The sequence below is a fragment of the Astatotilapia calliptera genome, chromosome 12, assembly GCF_964374335.1.
Source record: "Astatotilapia calliptera chromosome 12, fAstCal68.1, whole genome shotgun sequence".
Taxonomy (NCBI): Eukaryota; Metazoa; Chordata; class Actinopteri; order Cichliformes; family Cichlidae; genus Astatotilapia; species Astatotilapia calliptera.
The window spans coordinates 7,858,841-7,877,895 of record NC_137433.1 but is presented as its reverse complement, the minus strand read 5'-3'; the positions used below and the strand labels follow the sequence as shown (position 1 = coordinate 7,877,895).

Below are 19,055 nucleotides of genomic sequence, written 5' to 3'. Positions count from 1 at the left end.
ATGGCCAGCACGCCTGACACTGGGGAGCCGCCGCTGCCTTCCGCGCGGCCGGCCCCCTGAACTGCTCCGTCGTCTACTTCGCCGCCGCCCCTGCCTTCCCCGCGGCCGGCCCCCGGAACTGCTCCGTCGTCTCCTTCGCCGCCGCCGCTGCCTTCCGCGCGGCCGGCCTCCTGAACTGCTCCGTCTCCTTCGCCGCCGCCGCTGCCTTCCGCGCGGCCGGCCTCCGGACCAGCTCTGCCACCTGTGCCACCCGCCTGGTCGGCCCCCCGACCGTGTGACCCGTGAACTCTTGTGCCTGTGGGCTCTGGGTCGGCCCCCTGAACTTTATTTTGACTACAGTCATGTGCTCCTGTGTTTTCTGTTGTTTGTTTTGTTTCCCGTTCTGGTCCCTCCGTCCTGGTCCCCCGCCTCCCGCCCTGGGTGGGTTGTTTTCTGTTTTTGTTTCTCGGGTTTGGGCTGTCAGGAGCCAGCCCTTTAGGGGGGGGTGGTGTCATGGTCCTGGGCCATGTGGGCCCAGTATTCTTAGTTTTCATGTATTTTTGTATTTTGTTCTTTATTTAGGCCATGCTTCCTGGGTTGATCTGTTACGTTGTTCCTCATGTGTTTTCCCTTCGTGACTCTTACCCCCTGTGTGCCCCTCTGTGTATTTATGAGCCCTCGTCTCTCTTTGTGCTTTATTCTATGTTTTCCCTAGCCCGTTATGTCTGCGTTCTTCCTGTGCTCTCTCTCCTCCTGTCTGAACCTCTGTGCCTGTACCCGTCAGCGTTATGTTCACCCCGCCCTGTCTCGTTATGGTTATCTGTGTCACCTGTGTTCCCCGTGTGTTCCCACTTTCCTCGTTAACCCTCTGTGTATTTCTGTCTGCGTCTTCCTCTGTTCGGCGTCGCGTTCTCCCTCATGTTGTGTGTAATTCTCCCCGTGGTTCGGTTCCTTGTACAGTTCATGCGTTAGTTTTCCCAGTTTTAGTTTATTCTGTATTGCTTCCCGTGGCCAGCAATAAAGCTGTGTTTTTTGAGTTTATCTCCGTGTCTGTGAACCTGCATCTTGGGTCCTTCCCCTGCCTGCCACACAACGTATCATGACAGGGACAGGTCCTAGTCATTACCATACAGAAAAGAACGGATTTATTTCAGTTCAGTTCAAATTAATAAGGTGAAGAAAAAACAGACTGCATCTTATGTGTTTTCTATTCTATTCTAGTAGTTTTAGAATCCAATAACTACACAAACAATCATGGCAGTGAGGTGTGGAGGGCCAGGAGTGACAAAATGAATGAATTAAATATGCCATTAATTATTGAATTAAATGTTTCATTATTTAATTAAATGCCCATTCACTTCACTAGTGTTTGTAGTTGTTGTTGAGAAATGCCCACTGAAAGAATGGCCACCAGGGCAAGTGCCTGTAATCGGATTACAGTAACTCGTTACTTGTAACGCATTACTGCCCATCTCTGTTGAGAACAAATAATGTAAATGAATAATAGTGTTCAAATTGTTCGTTACAGTTTTTGCCCGTTGCTTGAACACTATAAACCCATGCTCAGACTAAAGTAACACAACGTGAAGCTTTTGTTACCATACCTCAAACACATGTACCCATACCTTAAACAAAAGCGCTGCTTTGCACCCCAGTACCAATTATGCAACACTCCTACTCCTTTATGCAACACACCTACCCCTTTATGCAACACACATGGTCCTGCATGCTACACTCTATTTCATACATAAGACACTTCGCTCACAAAATGAAATCTCAGGGTGCCATTCGGAAAACACATGTATCCAAAATACAAAACACATCGGATAATTGCAACCACTCAAATACACACCTGAAGGCACGTACTTGCAAAACCGAACACCAATTAGCCAACTACAAAAAGCCCTCAGCGTAGCCATTTCAAGAACTTTGCAAGCATGGATGGAGGGAGAGCAAGAGGAAGAGGAAGAGGTAGAGGAGGAGGAGGAAGAGGAGGAGAAGGCCGAAGAGGCCATGAACGGACCCATATTTCTGATGAAATAAGAGCAACTTTGGTGGACCATGTCATCAACCATGGCCTGACTATGAGGGAAGCTGGGCAGAGAGTCCACCCACATCTAAGCCGCTTCACAGTGGCATCTGTAATACGAACATTCCGACTAGAAAACAGGTATGTCTTCACCTCCATACCTTCTGCTCTACTCAGATGGTTTCATAGCACTGTTCTACAGTATATCACATTACCATATCAAGTGTACGGGGTGCTAATGCTCCTTTTGCAGCCAAAGTGGCTGATTCCTTATATTGAAGTACAGTGTTGTACAGTGGATGACACAGTACATACAGTAAAGTACTGTAAGAAAAATAAGCAAACCGATAATATGTGGTTGTATTCCTCCAGAATGACCCGAAGACCTTCTGGGGGAGGACGGCAACGCCTGTTCACACAACAGCAGGAACTTGCCGTTGTGGACCTAGTGAGGGCAGACAATGCCATCCGTCTCCACCAGCTACGACGGAAAATACTTGCAGACAGGCGAGTGTTCAGCAACATAAACCATGTGAGCATCACCACCATCAGACGCATCTTGGGTAAACTCAGCATCACCATGAAGCAGCTCTACAGAGTCCCATTCGAGAGGAACAGTGACAGGGTCAAAGGACTTCGAGCTGAATATGTACGGGTACGTGTAACTGTCCCTTACATTTACAATAGAGTATTGGTGAAGTCCAGTAGCAGCTGAATATGTACCATATCAGTACCACATGGATCTATTCTGAGAGCTACACAGGTACCTGTGTGATGGGGTGAGGGTGCTGTATGTGTAGCACTGTAGTACAGTGACATGTTCCCCTTTTTTTCAGAGAATCTCGGCCATGGATGGAGCTGCACAGCCTCATGAATACATTTTCATTGATGAAGCTGGATTCGACCTGAGCAAAACAAGACGACGGGGTCGTAATGTAATTGGCCAAAGGGCAATTGTGCACGTCCCAGGGCAGCGCGGGGGAAACATCACATTATGTGCCGCCATATGCCTTCGAGGGCTTCTGCACCATCATGCAATACTAGGTCCATACAATAGCCAACACATACTCACATTTCTAGATGCTCTCCATGATATAGTTGTACAGAACAGAGCAGATCAGCCCAGGTTTGTGGTGATATGGGATCATGTCAGTTTCCATCGGGCTGCTCTGGTCCAGGCCTGGTTCTCCAACCACAATCAATTTGAAGTGGTATACTTGCCCCCTTACTCACCATTTTTAAACCCTATTGAGGGTTTTTTTAGGCTTGGAGATGACGTGTATATGACCGCCAACCACATGCCCGCATGCCTCTTCTGCAGGCAATGGAACAGGCCTGCGGCGACATTCAGGTGACAGCAATCCATGGATGGTTTCGACATGCAAGAGGATATTTTCCCCGGTGCCCAGCAGGAGAGGACACTGCTTGCGATGTTGATGAGGTCCTGTGGCCAGACCCCAACAGACGGCGGGATCCATGAGCCCACTTATGCACAATTGTCATGGTTTTTTGTGTTTACAGTATAGTGTTTTTTCTATTGCAGTATTATTGTGTTGTGGTTTTTTTTTTTTTTGCTTTATCTGAATTCATGGTACTGCGATGTACACTATTGAGTAGGTCTATTTGCGTTTTTGGTTGTTTGGAAATGTGTCTCCTGTAAATGTGCCTTCTGAATGAACAATGGAAATCAAAGACTGCAGTGCTTTATATAAAGTAGACTAGTGTGTTCCCCCTGATCTGTAAGTGTTTGCATATGATGCAAGTATGTGTCATTTTGTCAACAGAGTTACATTTTGACAGAGGAATGTTAGGTTTTGACAGCAGAGTTTAGGTTTTGGGAGTGGAGTTTCATTTTGGCACAGATGTGTATGGTATATTTCCCAGTGTTGTGTCGTGTTTACTTGTGTTTAGAGTTTTGGCACAATGAGCGACGTTTTGCCAAATGTGTTCAAGCAACGGGCAAAAACTGTAAAACTCTGCATATCTCAGAAAAACTAAAAAAAAATCAGCTTTCTTCACTCACTTCTTTACAATGCAGCCATTACAGTCTTCTTTGATTGGTCGCTGCAGGATTGCCATTCTTCTCATGTTTAGTTTTTTTTCCTATCAGTGCTTTAATTCTATGAAATAAATTTTTCAAAGTCACTTTTTGCTTTCACTAGCTTGTTTTTAGTGTCCCACTTTTGGATCTTCTGAACTCACTCTGATTAAAGTTGTCATTGTACTAATGTTATTCATGTGCAGCTGACTTCACAGCTGTGTGTGGGTTTTTTTTTGCTTTTTTGCAACTTTTTGTGATATCTAAATGTTTAACCTGTTCAATAACATTATTACTATTCAGTGATTATTATATATGATTATCACTTGGCTACGTGAACATACATAAATCTGTTCAATCTCAGCGACACAAGCATGTCTTCATGCGCACACACAGTTTCTACTCCCATTCATTCAGGTTTATATTTACAACTTTTACAGGACGAATGGACAGCCATCACTTTAAGGAAAAACAAAGAGAGAGAGAGAGAGAGATTATAAGTTCAGGGCAGGTCAGTTTTTATAGAAATGCATAGATGTGTGTTGTACTTCCATCTGGCTTATTACTTTCTAATGCAGGGGAAAGACATTGGCAAAGAAACACCTACTACATAAATAGTTTGATTTGAAGTTGCTCTTTTGAGTCCTCTCTATTGACTCTGACATCCTGCTGTTAACAGTTTCATGGTATTACTTTGTTTGCTTTAAACAAACCTCACAGGGTGGTAGAATATGTCTGCGGTGCAGAGGTCCTTGGATCGCCTCTCTGTTGTCTTTGTTGACAGCAATGAAGGTGGTGAAAGAACTGCTCACTCCTGATTGGACACTGAGCTGCACCACCTTCTCCTTCACTCCTCCATCTTGCTGTCCTCTGAGCTCTCTCTCCTTCATCTCCAGGGAACGAAACAGAGTGCAAGCACCCAACCTGTGGACTGTTAATCTGCAGACAAGGAAGAAAACATTTACAGTTCTAATGTTTCCTATTTTTGCTACATTTGTGCATCACTGACTTTTCTGTTTTTCTGTGCTGAGGGTGCATTCTTTTTATATTAGAATTAGTAGAGTTACAGAGGGTATATAGAGTGTGAACATAAAATAAGAGCTTGATTAGGCTGTAGAAACGGATGAAAATCCAGTAAAGTGAAGAGTGTGTGTGTGTGTGTGTGTGTGTGTGTGTGTCTGGCAGGAAGTGAAGCAGGAAGTCTGAATATAGCTTGTGAGCTTGTGAGAGACGTTTCAAAAGGAAAACAGAGGAATTAGAGAGTGAAAGTGCTAAGAAATAGTAATGAAAATGATATTAAATAAATGTCTTAGTGTGTTAATACAGGTGCCCATGGACTTGGCTCAACCTCAGATGAGTACAGCGGCAAAATGATAGATTAACATAATTGGAACGACAAACAGGCCAGGCTTTGGCTGAAATTTTACAGCTTCACCTCTCATCCTGCCCTTATCCTGAGAAGAAGCTTAAAGGACAGTCAATCTCCTGATGAAGACAGAAAACAGACAGAACAACACCGTAGATTTGAAGAATTAACAGCAGGCAGAAGACAGTACAACTGACCTAAAACACTGAAGGGTCCAGCAGCATGTATGTTAATGGAACATGTGCTCTGAATTACAAGCTGGAAAGAGTACCAGTGACATGACTGTGTGAAAGCACTGCATTGGACTGTCTGAGTTCATATTTGCCATGCTGGGAGTTAACCGCCAAGAAAAGACTGAAAAGATGAAGAGAGAATGAACAGAGAAGAAGAAACGGCTGATTTGGGCCTGTGTTTGATTTGGGAGGCCACACAGGAAGCTGTGAGAAGAGGGGACGAGGACCGGTGAGAGGTGAAGGCTGGACGTGTTCAAGTGAAAGTATAGGAAAATTGGGTTGAAAATTGAGGCTGAACTTGTGGGGTTTAGAAATGTCCAGAGCATCGCTACAGAAAGGTGAATTAAAAAAAAGAGAGAGAGCGGGATGAAGAAATAAATAAACTAATAATACATAAATGAATAGAAAAATCTTTTGTATATGGCGCGGTGCTGTGGGCACCTAAGTCTTTGATAGTGTAGAATTTTCAAGTCAATACCATGGTTGCATCTACTGAAAATCTCTGTGAAGCTTAAATCTCAATGACCTTGACTTCAAGGTCAGAGGTCAACTTTTCTGAAAATCAGAGGAGTTTCACATTCATAACACAGGTATGTCTACTAGGAGGCTGAAGGGTAGCTCTATATATTTATAAACAATCAAAAACAACAATTATTACGCAATTTATTTCCAATTTGTATGGAATTTATTTCTGTAAAGGTGGTGTTTTAGGTCTGATTGAAGGACTGATGTGATGGTAAGGTGTCCACTGCTGCGCTTTGAAGATTGGTAGGCTTTTTTTTTTAAATTTTCACAAGAATTGCTACTTCCCCTAGAGTTTTGGCCACTCCAACAATCAGAAGATTTCCCTATGAGCAAGCATTTAGCGACAGTGGGAAGGAAAAACTCCCTTTAAAAAGGAAGAAACCTTCAACAGAGCCAGGCTCAGGAAGGGACAGCCCTCTGCCACGACTGGTTGGGGTGGGGGGAGTGAAAATTTTAAAAAAAGAAGCCAAAGTGATCATTTTTGGAGCAGCTTAATTAATTTTTGCATTGTAATTTGCTGTTAATGTCATTTTCCAACCCCGGTTTGTATTTTTATCACTTTTGTCCAGGGTGGAAGATGCCATGCTGGAGACTGATTCAGTATGGTCTTTCAATGTTGATACATGGGAACCTTTTAGAGAGGCCAGGGCTGAAAAAGGGATGCCGGAGAACCTGAGAGGGTGTTATCCGCTGGTGTGCATCCAAGGCCAACATCTGTTTAATTAGGCTGACAAATAAGCGTTGGCCAGCTTCTGGTCCTCGTCTAAACATCATTAGCTGTTCAAGGTCATCCAGACGTGTAAGTATTATGTATCTTGTCTCCAGGGATTCATGTCCTGTCCCTGGAACAGAGCCTTTATATTGTTCTTCCGTCTTAAATGTCCAGCGCTGTTGCTTGTATTTGTCTCCAATGAAATAGTTTTCAGTGTACACGCCAGAGTCTAGCACATGATCTGGTGGCTGACCCTGAGTCTCTATGATGAATTTCAGATAATCATAGTCATTCTCCGAAGGGTAGAGTGGCACCCCTGTAGCAAGCTCCACAGCCACCAGCCCCAGAGACCACATGTCACTTGCTTCATTGTAAGGAAGGCCAAGCATAACCTCAGGTGCACAGTAACCAACCGTCCCCACAAAGTCACCAGGTATCACTGCAGACGCAGGACATGCGAGGCCAAAGTCTATAAGTTTGACTTTGATGGGAGACTCATGGCGGTTTACAACCATGATGTTTCCAGGTTTGAGGTCAGCGTGCACTATTCCCACAGAACTCAGGTGGGACAGAGCATTTGTGATTTGACCTAAAATTGGCCTGACTTCGCTTATGGGGAGACCCTGTTTATTGCGGTCCCCTATGTAGTCCCACAGGCATTGATCAAGGAGTTCAAATTTCAGGCAAACCCGCTGTCCGTCGTGGAAAAAGCCGTTCCATTGAACAATGTTGGCGGCATCTGGATCCAACCTTCGCAGCTGCTCCAAGATGAAAATTTCCACATGTGCCTGTTGCAGAATATCAGGGTCGCTCTTGTTGACTTTAATGGCAACAGCTTGGTTGGTTGTTGTGTCGCGGCATTTGGCTACAATACCAAAGCCCCCTTCTCCGAGGAAAGCCTCTACCTTGTAGTGCTTTCCCAAAATGCTCCCTTTAACTAATTCAAGCTCATCTGAGCTGAATGATGGACTGGCTGATGTGTGGACGAATACTTGCTGAGAAAATTCAACCGAGTTTTGAAAACTGCAGTTGATTTTCTGTGATCTCTTGCTTTCCAAGTTTGAAGGGTGCTGAAAGACCACAGGGTTTTGTGATATTTCAGCACTCATGTCAATGCACAGGGAACTCTTAGGGCTGAAAAAGGGATGCCGGAGAACCTGAGAGGGTGTTATCCGCTGGTGTGCATCCAAGGCCAACATCTGTTTAATTAAGCTGACAAATAAGCGTTGGCCAGCTTCTGGTCCTCGTCTAAACATTATTATTTGTTCAAGGTCATCCAGACGCGTCAGTTTTATGCATCTTGTCTCCAGGGACTCATATCCTGTCTCATACTGAAATTGTTGGTCAGTCTTAAATGTCCAGCGCTGTTGCTTGTCTTTGTCTTCAATGAAATAGTCTTCAGTGTAGACGCCAGAGTCTAGAACATGATCTGGTGGCTGACCCTGAGTCTCTATGATGAATTTCAAAACATCATAGTCTTCATTTCCAGGGTAGAGTGGCAGCCCTGTAGCAAGCTCCACAGCTACCAGCCCCAGAGACCACATGTCAATTGCTTCATTGTAAGGAAGGCCAAGCATAACCTCAGGTGCACAATAACCAACCGTCCCCACACGGTCACCAGGCATCACTGCAGACGCAGGACATGCGAGGCCAAAGTCTATAAGTTTGACTTTGATGGGAGACTCATGGCGGTTTACAACCATGATGTTTCCAGGTTTGAGGTCAGCGTGCACCATTCCCACAGAACCCAGGTGGGACAGAGCATTTGTCAGTTGACCTAAAATTGGCCTGACTTCGCTTATGGGGAGACAGTGGTTTTTCCGGTCCCATATGTAGTCCCTCAGGCATTGATCAAGGAGTTCAAATTTCAGGCAAACCCGCTCTCCATCGTGAAAAAAGCCGTCCCATTGAACAATGTTGGCGGCATCTGAATCCAACCTTCGCAGCTGCTCCAGGATGAAAATTTCCAATTTCGCCTGTTGCAGAATATCAGGGCGGCTCTTGTTCACTTTAATAGCCACAGCTCGGTTAGTCATGGTATCACGACATTTGGCTACAATACCAAAGCCCCCTTCTCCAAGGAAAGCCTCTACCTTGTAGTGCTTTCCCAAAATGCTCCCTTTAACTAATCCAAGCTCATTTGAGCTGAAGGATGGGTGAGCTGACATGGTGAAATGTGTCGGCTTGGTCGGTGAATTGCTAAGTAAAATTCTCTCAAAACTCTCCAAAAAGGGTTTGCTTGCTGTCAGGTCAAGGTCCGTTGAGCATTAAAGTTTAACAGAGCAAAGCTCCTACTTAAGGGTTTTTTCTCTCAGCAAGATGATGACATAACAAAGGATCTATGTCATCATCTTGTGATGTCACAAGATGTCACCTTTTTTCACAAGATGCATTCCATTTGGATCAAAGGCATTCTATTTTTTCAGTTGAAACACTAAAAAAAAACAATGTTTCAACAGGCCAGGCTGCATTTTCTGCTGCGACATCTCAACAGGAGATAATAAGATAAAGACAAGGAAGACTGGTGATCTATCCATATCAGCAACATCGGCAGGTTTCTAGTGCAGGAAGTAATAAATTCAGCCCTCGTGTTTGCACTACAGGTTGCTTTCATGAGTATTTCTGTTTTTGTGGTGGGGGAATTTTTCCTCGTTCCAACGATGTAAACAAAAACATTAATTGTGCTTTCCGCAATGACTAGTAATCATTTTGTCCTACTGTTCATTTACAGAACAGGAAAGGTTTTGTTTGGTTATGATTGTTTTGCAAGAAATGCTTCAATCACAGTGGGGTAGTCTTGATTAAAATGTTATATGAGAACTGTGGCACCATGTGTGACCAGATATTGGCATGTAGTCGTCGCCAGACTGTCATCAAAAGTGTGAAGTTTGGGACAGACTGGACAAAATACATTTTTAGAGATGAAAATCTTATGTCCAGTGATAAATGATCAAAATTCCACCACAAACATGGCTTTGACGAAGATGTCCCTTTCTGAAGTAACCCCAAAAAGTTCCTGAAGTAACCAAATGGAATTTAACCAGTGACCTCTCACTTTGCAGGCGAATGTGTAAACCAGCGATGCCTGGAAAACACTAAAACTGTGCCAAAATGTCATTTTACATTCAAAATGGCGGACTTCCAGACTTCCTCTTTGGATTGGGTTCACTGAATCTGTGTGTAATAAATGTCATACACGTATTTCAAGCTGTAAATAAGTTGTTAGAAGTTCTTTAAAATTTCTTAAGTGGTGCTGTAGATCCATTTCCGCAGTGCCAGTCACTTTTTTAAAAAAGTACATTTTGACCTGATGTGAAGAATGCAAAAAATGTCATTAGTTTGGAAGCATGTTTGGTATATGATATACTTGCCTGACTAATAATAATTTATTATTACTATTACTACTGTTGTTGTTGTTGTACAATGGAGCCTTTCCCCTGTGAATGACCAGCTCCCAGCTAAAATGTGTATTTTGTGCCATTTATAAGGTCAGTGCTTTATCATACCTTAAACTGTGCAGGGTAAAAGCCTCAGTTGCTGGGAAAAGCACAGGTGTATTAGAGTTTTTCTGAATTGCTAAAACACTAAACCCCATTGTAAAAACTAAACTGTCAACTATGAAAACTCTTTCATCAAATCAGTCCCACTGTTGCCAAAATCTTAAACACTATTCAAAGCTCAGTCTCCCATTTAGCAAAACTCTAAACACAAAACACACTTAGCAGTGTGGTGCACCTGTTGTCGTGTGAAGGCTGTGTGCAGTAGTGATGTCTCCTGTGTGTCGAAGCTTTGAAGCGTGTGTCGGGTAATCTCGTGGTAGTTTTGTAAAGCGCGTATCGAGGCTTGCTTTGATTACGTATGCAGTGATGTTCGAGGCCTCGCGGGCAGTCCGTACCACGTGACTGATTCAGGAACTGGCTCGCCGGTTTGCACCAGATTCTAAATAAATTGGGCAGCAAAACACAGCTGATTCCCCGTCACATTGTGTTGTGGAATTGGATTACGTCCCAGTTACATACTTACTTGAACATTTCTCCTTCGATGGAACCAGCAAGGAAGAGAATATTTGTCTGACAACATTTAATCTCATCTCTCCTAATAAAGTATGCACACAGTAATAAATATCACAAATGATAAGTACCATAATATAAATCAACAACACCACAGATCTTATAATCTGATTTCTGTCTTTTAGTTTATTACAGTTTTTTCTGAATGCCTAAGCACATTTTTTGTAACTATTGGCTAATTTTGCAAAACTCTTCACACAAATAAGAAAACCTGTCACCCAATAATCAAAACATTGTAGTTCTCTTGCAAAAGCAAACACAGCTAGATTAACTCTTCACACCTTCGTAAAAATGGTGTTTCCGTATCAAACAGTACACACAAGCCATCATCTACTAAGCACACAATGCGCCAACTGCACACTGATGGTATGAATACAAAACACATCTGGCTTTTGCTTTCTCTGTGCACAAGGTAGGCTATGTCAGTTTGAGCTCATACTTCTGTCATAGATCCATAAGCATAGAGGGATCCAAACTTCAAGTACTGGTGTACTTGAAACACATCAAAACAAACACAAGTGTTCATTTCCAAGTATAGGATTATTTGCAATCGCCATAATGACTATATGGGTTACTTGGTCTGCAGTGAACATGCTTCCTCTGCCCCCAGCATCTGGTCATCTAGCAATTCTGTAAAGTAACAATTTCAGTATTTTTACATCAATGGTATTGGTGTGTTTCTCATTGGCATATGGCAGTGCTACAAATCTTTGTGCGAAGTGACTGTACTAACCGATTCTCATTTCAAGATGTCCTTATGGTACTTGCTACAGTGTAGCGGCTCGAGTTAGGCTGGACCCGTTGGCCAGCTACCCTCAGGGTCATTCCACGGTTGATTACATGGTTGATTACATGGTCCACTATTGTCATCAGCAATTCTATTTCTTACTCTTCCTACTCTTCCTCTCCCCCCTCCTCGTCTTCCTCTTGCTCCTCCTTGTCCTTGTCGTCCTCTTCATCCTACTTCTTCACCTCCACGTCCTCTTCCTCGGCCTCCTCTACTTCTCACTCTTTCTGCTCCCTCCATTGTACTCCGCACACACAGCTTACCTGTATTATAGTGCTTAGGCTGATTGCAAAGTGAACTAATTATCTAAAAAAGTTTTCACATGTGAAAGTGTGCCAGACAGTTGGCAAATTAGTGTTAATGATAGCCATACATGTGTATACTTTTGCTAGGAGTGTGTTGGAAATTTGGTAATTGAGTGTTGTGCAGTGAATTGTGCCTACCGTTTTGCAAAGTGTGTGTTACAAAATTGCAAACTGAGTGCAAAGCAGTTTATGTGCTTTTAGTTTTGCAAACTCAGTGAGTGGTTTTGCTATAAGTCTGAATAGTTTTAGAGATTGTGCTACAGGAATCACAGTTAGGGTTTAAGCATTCAGAAAAAACTGTAGTTTTTGAACGCTCAAAATAAGCGTCACACTTGCGGAAGCCGATATACCCGCCGAAACGCCGTGCATTTATCGAGACTTTCAACCCCAGGTAGGCTAATTATCAATCTTCGGATCCACATTATGTCAGCAGCTCCACCGTGAACTATGTTAAAAACAAACACCGCTCACGCCTCACAGATGACAGCTTACAGTCCTGCGTAAAGATGAAAGTGACTTCATACAGCCCCGATTTGCAGACGCTGTGCGCAGAGATTCAGGAGCAGAAGTCCCATTGTAAACATATCACGGCAGACCCAACGATGTTTCCATGAACACGCTTTACAGCTTCTCTTTATTGACCACTTTTCACACACGGTTGCTGTATGCATACAGCCGGTGTTAAAGCTCACAGCCCGAAACATACCAACACAACAGCATAGAGAGCACAGACGTTAAGGCGCCGAGGCGTGATCGCGGGTGCCGCTCAGGTGCGTCCGCCTCCCCTGCAGCGGCGCTGCAGACCACGCCCCGCCACACACATTAACCAGGTAAAATACATATTGTCAGGGTTCCTGGGTCGGTGACCCAGTGTTTTCAGTTTTGTTCATGTTCATATATATATATATAGCATATAGTAAACAATGAATCTGTAAACGACAGCTGTTGACATTTTTTAAAAATGAATGAAAAAGCATATTTAAATAATCAACATACATGATTTAAATATAAACACACACGTGACAAGAGACAGAACGTGTAGAAGATATAATATATCTTCTACATATTACCCATTCGTATATTATACGAATGGGTAAATCTGAGAATTATAAGAATAAATATATGTACAAATATAAGAGTGTATGTTAGGGCTGTTCGATATAACGATATATATCAAATGACAATATAAAAATGTCTATCGTTTCCTATTACGCTATCGTTTGTTTCGTGATGTCGTAAAAGAAACTGTTTACAGCAGTATTTTTCATCGTTTTGACGGTCACCTTAGTGGCTATATTAATTTCTTAAAGTTCTCTCTTTCTCTTATATTTAATATAACCACACTATGGGCGGGCAAGTGCCTGTTTTTACGTGTTTTCGTTAGCAACAATGACGGTAAAACCATCGCGTGGTTCCGCTGTACGCTTGTTTGTTTTCCACGTAAACCTTTCACAATAAAGCTCAAGATCCTGTTGAGACTTTTCAAAACAAACTGAATCACATGAGAGAGTATGCAGAGTTTACAGATGAGAAGCAAACAAAGAGCCGTCAGACTCAAACTATATGTATACACCTGCCCGCCTTCGTAAACAACTAAATGCTATGTTGCCCTATCATTTTTTGATTGGTCCACATGGTATATTTTTTCACCAATAGGAAAGGCTGGGGGAGTTGGGAGGGGGACTGAGTGCTTTCTAGTGTTTTTCCTTATAAAAACCGTTTCTTCCCGCAGTAAATATAAACAACGATAGTATTCAGGAAGAAAACCTGCATATATTATACTGAACATAAAGTTGTTTGCAAAACTTGTGCATAATTTTTACAAATGTACAACTTCTATTCGCATTTCAAGTTATGAAAACAATTCCTTAAACATGTTTGTGGCTTTTACAGTAAAAATGACAAGTATTTTCTACTCGGATTTTGAATTTTTTTTGTCTGAATTTAGATCTATTGTGCAAATATAGTATAAATGAAAAATTAACTCAAATTTCAGATATTTGAGGTTGTGCCAAAAAAAAAAAGAAGAAGATTTTTTTAAAGGTGAAATATAGAGGTAAAATCTAAAGTAGTCAAAAACGGCCAATTATACTCTGGACCCCAGAGGGTTACTAAATACATTTACATGTCTTGGTGACTGCAGCTGGAACCTTGGCAAAAAGTGTATGTGTGTGTGTGGAATGCTAGCTACCAGCATTCATAATATAATAGTTACAATAGCAACAGTAACCAGGGGGGTGGGGCTTAAATGACAGAACAAAGACAGGCTACCATGATGTCACATGCCAGGCCACTATGATGTCACATGCCAGGCCACCATGATGTCACATGCCAGGCCATAAAAATCTATAAATAGGGGTGCCTCGACACACAGTTGTAGAATTCCCTTGCAGGTGAATTTAAGCTAGCGATTGAATTGTGTTTTCAGATGAAAGCGCTTATAACCTTCTCCCAAAGTAGAGTACTCTTCCTCCACCCAAACCTAAAATGTATATTTCTAAATACAGGGAAGCAATTGTATTAGAAAATAAATATAAAAATGAACACAGGACCATGGTGCCAAGAACAGTTAAGGCCCCATCTCATCGCGAAATGTGCCCACAGAGGCCAGAAGGCGAAAAACCTGAACACACATTCAGGAAAAAACCAGAACACACAGGCATGAAGAAAGTCATGGCTCAACCTGCTTGTGTGGATACACGCAAAGGGGACAAGCAGCTCCTTGAGAAATCTGGACTTGTCCCCTTTTATTTACAGAAAAACGATTACAGAATCGTTCCAGGCTACCTGCGTAGAAGAAAGGCAGAGAAAGAAAAGGCTAAGCAGGACAATGATGCCTGGTTAACAAAACAACAGGAAACAGTTAAACCACTGGCCGAACAGGAGAAACAAAACATTCTCCAGGGCCTAAAGAGGAGGTTTAATGAGCTAAACTTTGAATATCAATCCCTCCCTTTTACTATCTCCCCTTCACAGCACAAAAAATACAATTACAAAATGTTTCTCGAAGAGGCAATGAGTCAAGTTGAAAAAGACATTGCCCTTTTTGAGGAACATAAATACATTTACGTAGGCAGGGAAGATGCATCTGACGAACAACAGTTACAGCGGACTCCACTGCCACCCATTAGACCGAAAAAGACAAAGTTGACACCCGCTCCTCAAGTCACACAACCAACGAAAAAGGAAACTTTCTCGACCGACAACCTACCACCTTTTCGTAGGATGTGTGTTCCACCTATATCCAGAAGTGGAAAGCAACCTATTCCCATGACTGAGAACCTTCACAGACAACCTATTCCCACCCAACTAGTTATAATTCCACGACCTAGTCCTGTCCCTCTGCCACCTATTTGTAAAAAAGCTGAATCTACACCCCGACCACCTGTAAGACCTCCAATGAAACGAGGTGTAACACCCATCCTTCCACCCATTTCCACCAAAAAGCTGTAGTGCTGTACCGTTAGAGTAGTTTTTTAACTACCTAACCCCCAACCGGTCTTGACAGAAGCCGCACCATCTGAGCCTGGTTCTGTCGAAGGTTTCTTCTTTTTAAGACAAAGGAGTTTTTCCTTCCCACCGTCGCCCAGTGCTTGCTCAGATGAGATCATTTGATTGTTGGGGTTTTCTTAAACATAAATTGGCCTATTGAAAAAATGTAGTGGTTCTTACTACATTTTATTTTCAATAGACCAATTTATGTTCAAAAAAAAAAAATTACAGCAGAAAAGAAAGCATGGGAGACATCTGATGCATTTCATTGCTTTTTAAAAAATAATTTATAATTTATCTGGAACAAATAAAAGAAAGTAAAAATAATCTTTTGTGGATTCTTTTTCTTCAATAAGTAGTAGAATAGGCAGTTCTTTATACATAAAGCGTAGTGTTTTGTTAAAAAATAAAGTGGCACAGCAGCACTGTGTTAAAGGCCTGTGTTTTTACCATCAGCGTGACAGCACCGTGCCGCCTTTGCAGTTTTAAGGCCCAGGGAAACAAGCCTGCCAGCGCTCTGTAGCGGCTGTGACCGCTGCCGATAAGGAAAGGCTGCTCTTCATAGAGGACTCAAGCTCGGGGAAACGTTTTCTGGTCGACTCTGGCTCCCAGAAGAGCCTCTGGAACTCTTGTGTCGTCTTTACAATGGTATATTATTTAATCTCAAAAAAAACAAAATAAAAAAAAATTGGAGATTTCCCGTATCACATAACATGTGCAGGTACACTGGTACAGCACATGTGAGCGAAATTCTTATGTGTGTGCAACAGAGGTGTGCAAAATACAATAACATAAGAACAAGCAAAATATACGAATGGGTAAATCTGAGAATTATAAGAATAAATATATGTACAAATATAAGAGTGTATGTTAGGGCTGTTCGATATAACGATATATATCAAATGACGATATAAAAATGTCTATCGTTTCCTATTACGCTATCGTTTGTTTCGTGATGTCGTAAAAGAAACTGTTTACAGCAGTATTTTTCATCGTTTTGACGGTCACCTTAGTGGCTATATTAATTTCTTAAAGTTCTCTCTTTCTCTTATATTTAATATAACCACACTATGGGCGGGCAAGTGCCTGTTTTTACGTGTTTTCGTTAGCAACAATGACGGTAAAACCATCGCGTGGTTCCGCTGTACGCTTGTTTGTTTTCCACGTAAACCTTTCACAATAAAGCTCAAGATCCTGTTGAGACTTTTCAAAACAAACTGAATCACATGAGAGAGTATGCAGAGTTTACAGATGAGAAGCAAACAAAGAGCCGTCAGACTCAAACTATATGTATACACCTGCCCGCCTTCGTAAACAACTAAATGCTATGTTGCCCTATCATTTTTTGATTGGTCCACATGGTATATTTTTTCACCAATAGGAAAGGCTGGGGGAGTTGGGAGGGGGACTGAGTGCTTTCTAGTGTTTTTCCTTATAAAAACCGTTTCTTCCCGCAGTAAATATAAACAACGATAGTGTTAACTCAAAAGACACGACGTTGTACTCTCATTCACAGCGCTTTTATTCCTTCCGCCATTTTACATACGGACCACAACAACAACACTTCGCGGGCAACCGTACTCTCGCGATAAAACAGAAAATAACAAGTTAACAATCTCCCTCTTTCTTAAAAAAATAAAATAAGAGTATAAACACACCCCAGTAAACATTTGTATACACACCCCTGTAAACATTTGTATACATATATGTATATATTTATATAAACAAAAAAAACATTTCAAAAGTGCTTTGCTTTACTTAAAGCATACTATCATTGCACACAATAAACAATGGTACATTTGAATGCAAAGACAACTTTGTAGACAAAGGATTACAGTATCCAGAGTCCTTCATCTAGCGCCTTTAGAAGGGTTAAAGGTGAAACTCCCTTTTTCGTCAGACAATCAGCAAGTTGAGATTTTGAATCTGACCAACAAACCTGTCTGATTTTCTTGGCTTGTATGAGCTCTTTAATGCTGCTCATTTCTAGCCTCAGTCTCTTCTCTGTAACCTGCTTAGTAGACTTGAGTGCATCAAACAAGGAATGATTATCAGTTACACAGATCAAAGGAAGAGCGTTTAGACCAGTGTTACCAGTTGTAAGCTCAGAAAAAAGTGTTGCCAGGAAGACAGCACTGTCTATTCCATCTGACATGGCAAGAGTTTCTCCTGCCAGTGTACTTCTGACCACGCGCCTGATTTTTTTAGACTGCCAGAAGAGAGGACAAAACTTTCCTCCTTTACCCATAAGGACGATTAATGCCCCTCCTTGAGTACCGCCATCAGGAAGGTTGCCAAATGAAGCATCACTGAAAACAACCAATGCCAGATCCTCACTGTTACCCAAGTGCTGAAACTTAAGAGTCACTTTCTCTGCCTTAAGTTTACGGATAACTTTGTTCACTTCATGAATAGACTGTACAGTTGCATCTTTGATATTAGATCCAAGGCTACATGTGTCAAACATAACATCAGGCCTTGTTTGTTTGGCAACCCACAAAATCTGTCCTATTTTTGACCTGAGTTGCTCACGTTCTGTTTCACTTAAGGAAGCCTCCCTCTGTACAGCCCGTGCTGCTTGTAACTGAACCGGTTGTAGGTTGTCAATGTAAAGTTGTTGATGCACCTCTATTACATCATTAACTGTACAAATGTCCATACCAACATAAGAAAAGCTGTCATGTTCTTCACGGCCCACAAGGAAGGTAGATTTCAGTACAGGAATGATATGAGTTGCAAAGTGACTTGAACCAGCCCAAAGGAAATCATCAACGTGACATGCAAGCACTCCTGTAACCTCAGATTGTTCATTCTGCCAATAGAACACTGCAGGATCAACCTGTGATATTTTACCACCAGTTTTGAGCATAATGTCTTTGACCTTATTGTACCAATAAAGTGAAGCATCTGCAAGTCCATAAACACACTTTTTCAGTTTCCATAGAACATTGTCCTTGCCAGCTTCAGGTGGGGGACGAAGATAGATGTCTCTTGACAGTTGCATTCCCTGCAAGAAGCCAGATTTAATGTCCATTGAATTTACTCTCCACTTGTTTTGACATATCACAGCTAGCACCAGTCTGAGGGACTCAGACGCACATGTTGGAGAGTCTTTCTGTAGTTCTTTAGTATTTACCTCTTCAAACCCCCGTGCCACAAGTCGAGCCTTTGGGACAACACCATTAGTAGTTTCTTTGAGTGTACAGACCCATCTAGTAGACACACATTTTTGACCCAGGTCTTTCACTTCATCAAACACACCATTACTTTGCCAGCTCTCAATCTCCTGCTGCTTAGCAGAATCAAAGGAAATATCTCTTGTTATGAGTACATCTGCATCTCTGTTTTCAGCTTCAGTGCAAAGACCATCAACAAGTGACATGTCTACAGCTTTCTTTTCACCTTCACTACCATCATGCTCAAGATATTGCACATTGTACCAGTTTTTGTATTGCCCTTTTGCTTTTCCCGCTCTGCCTAGCACTCTGGCTGTGTGTTGAACACCGTTGTCTCTGTTGG

The 19,055-nt window shown here is 42.2% G+C and overlaps 2 protein-coding genes across 5 annotated transcripts in view; both read left to right on the top strand.

The window, feature by feature from the left end:
• The window catches only part of LOC145432300 (ATP-dependent RNA helicase DDX54-like), a 318,477-nt gene that overhangs the window by 279,846 nt on the left and 19,576 nt on the right, over positions 1 to 19,055 (top strand). The gene's annotated exons all lie outside the window — the stretch shown is intronic.
• Positions 1,237 to 4,704, top strand: LOC113027326 (uncharacterized). The gene is made up of 3 exons (XM_026176943.2): positions 1,237 to 2,149; positions 2,381 to 2,663; positions 2,845 to 4,704. The coding sequence occupies exons 1-3, from the start codon at positions 1,917 to 1,919 to the stop codon at positions 3,361 to 3,363; spliced, it is 1,035 nt and encodes a 344-aa protein (XP_026032728.2). The 5' UTR covers positions 1,237 to 1,916; the 3' UTR covers positions 3,364 to 4,704.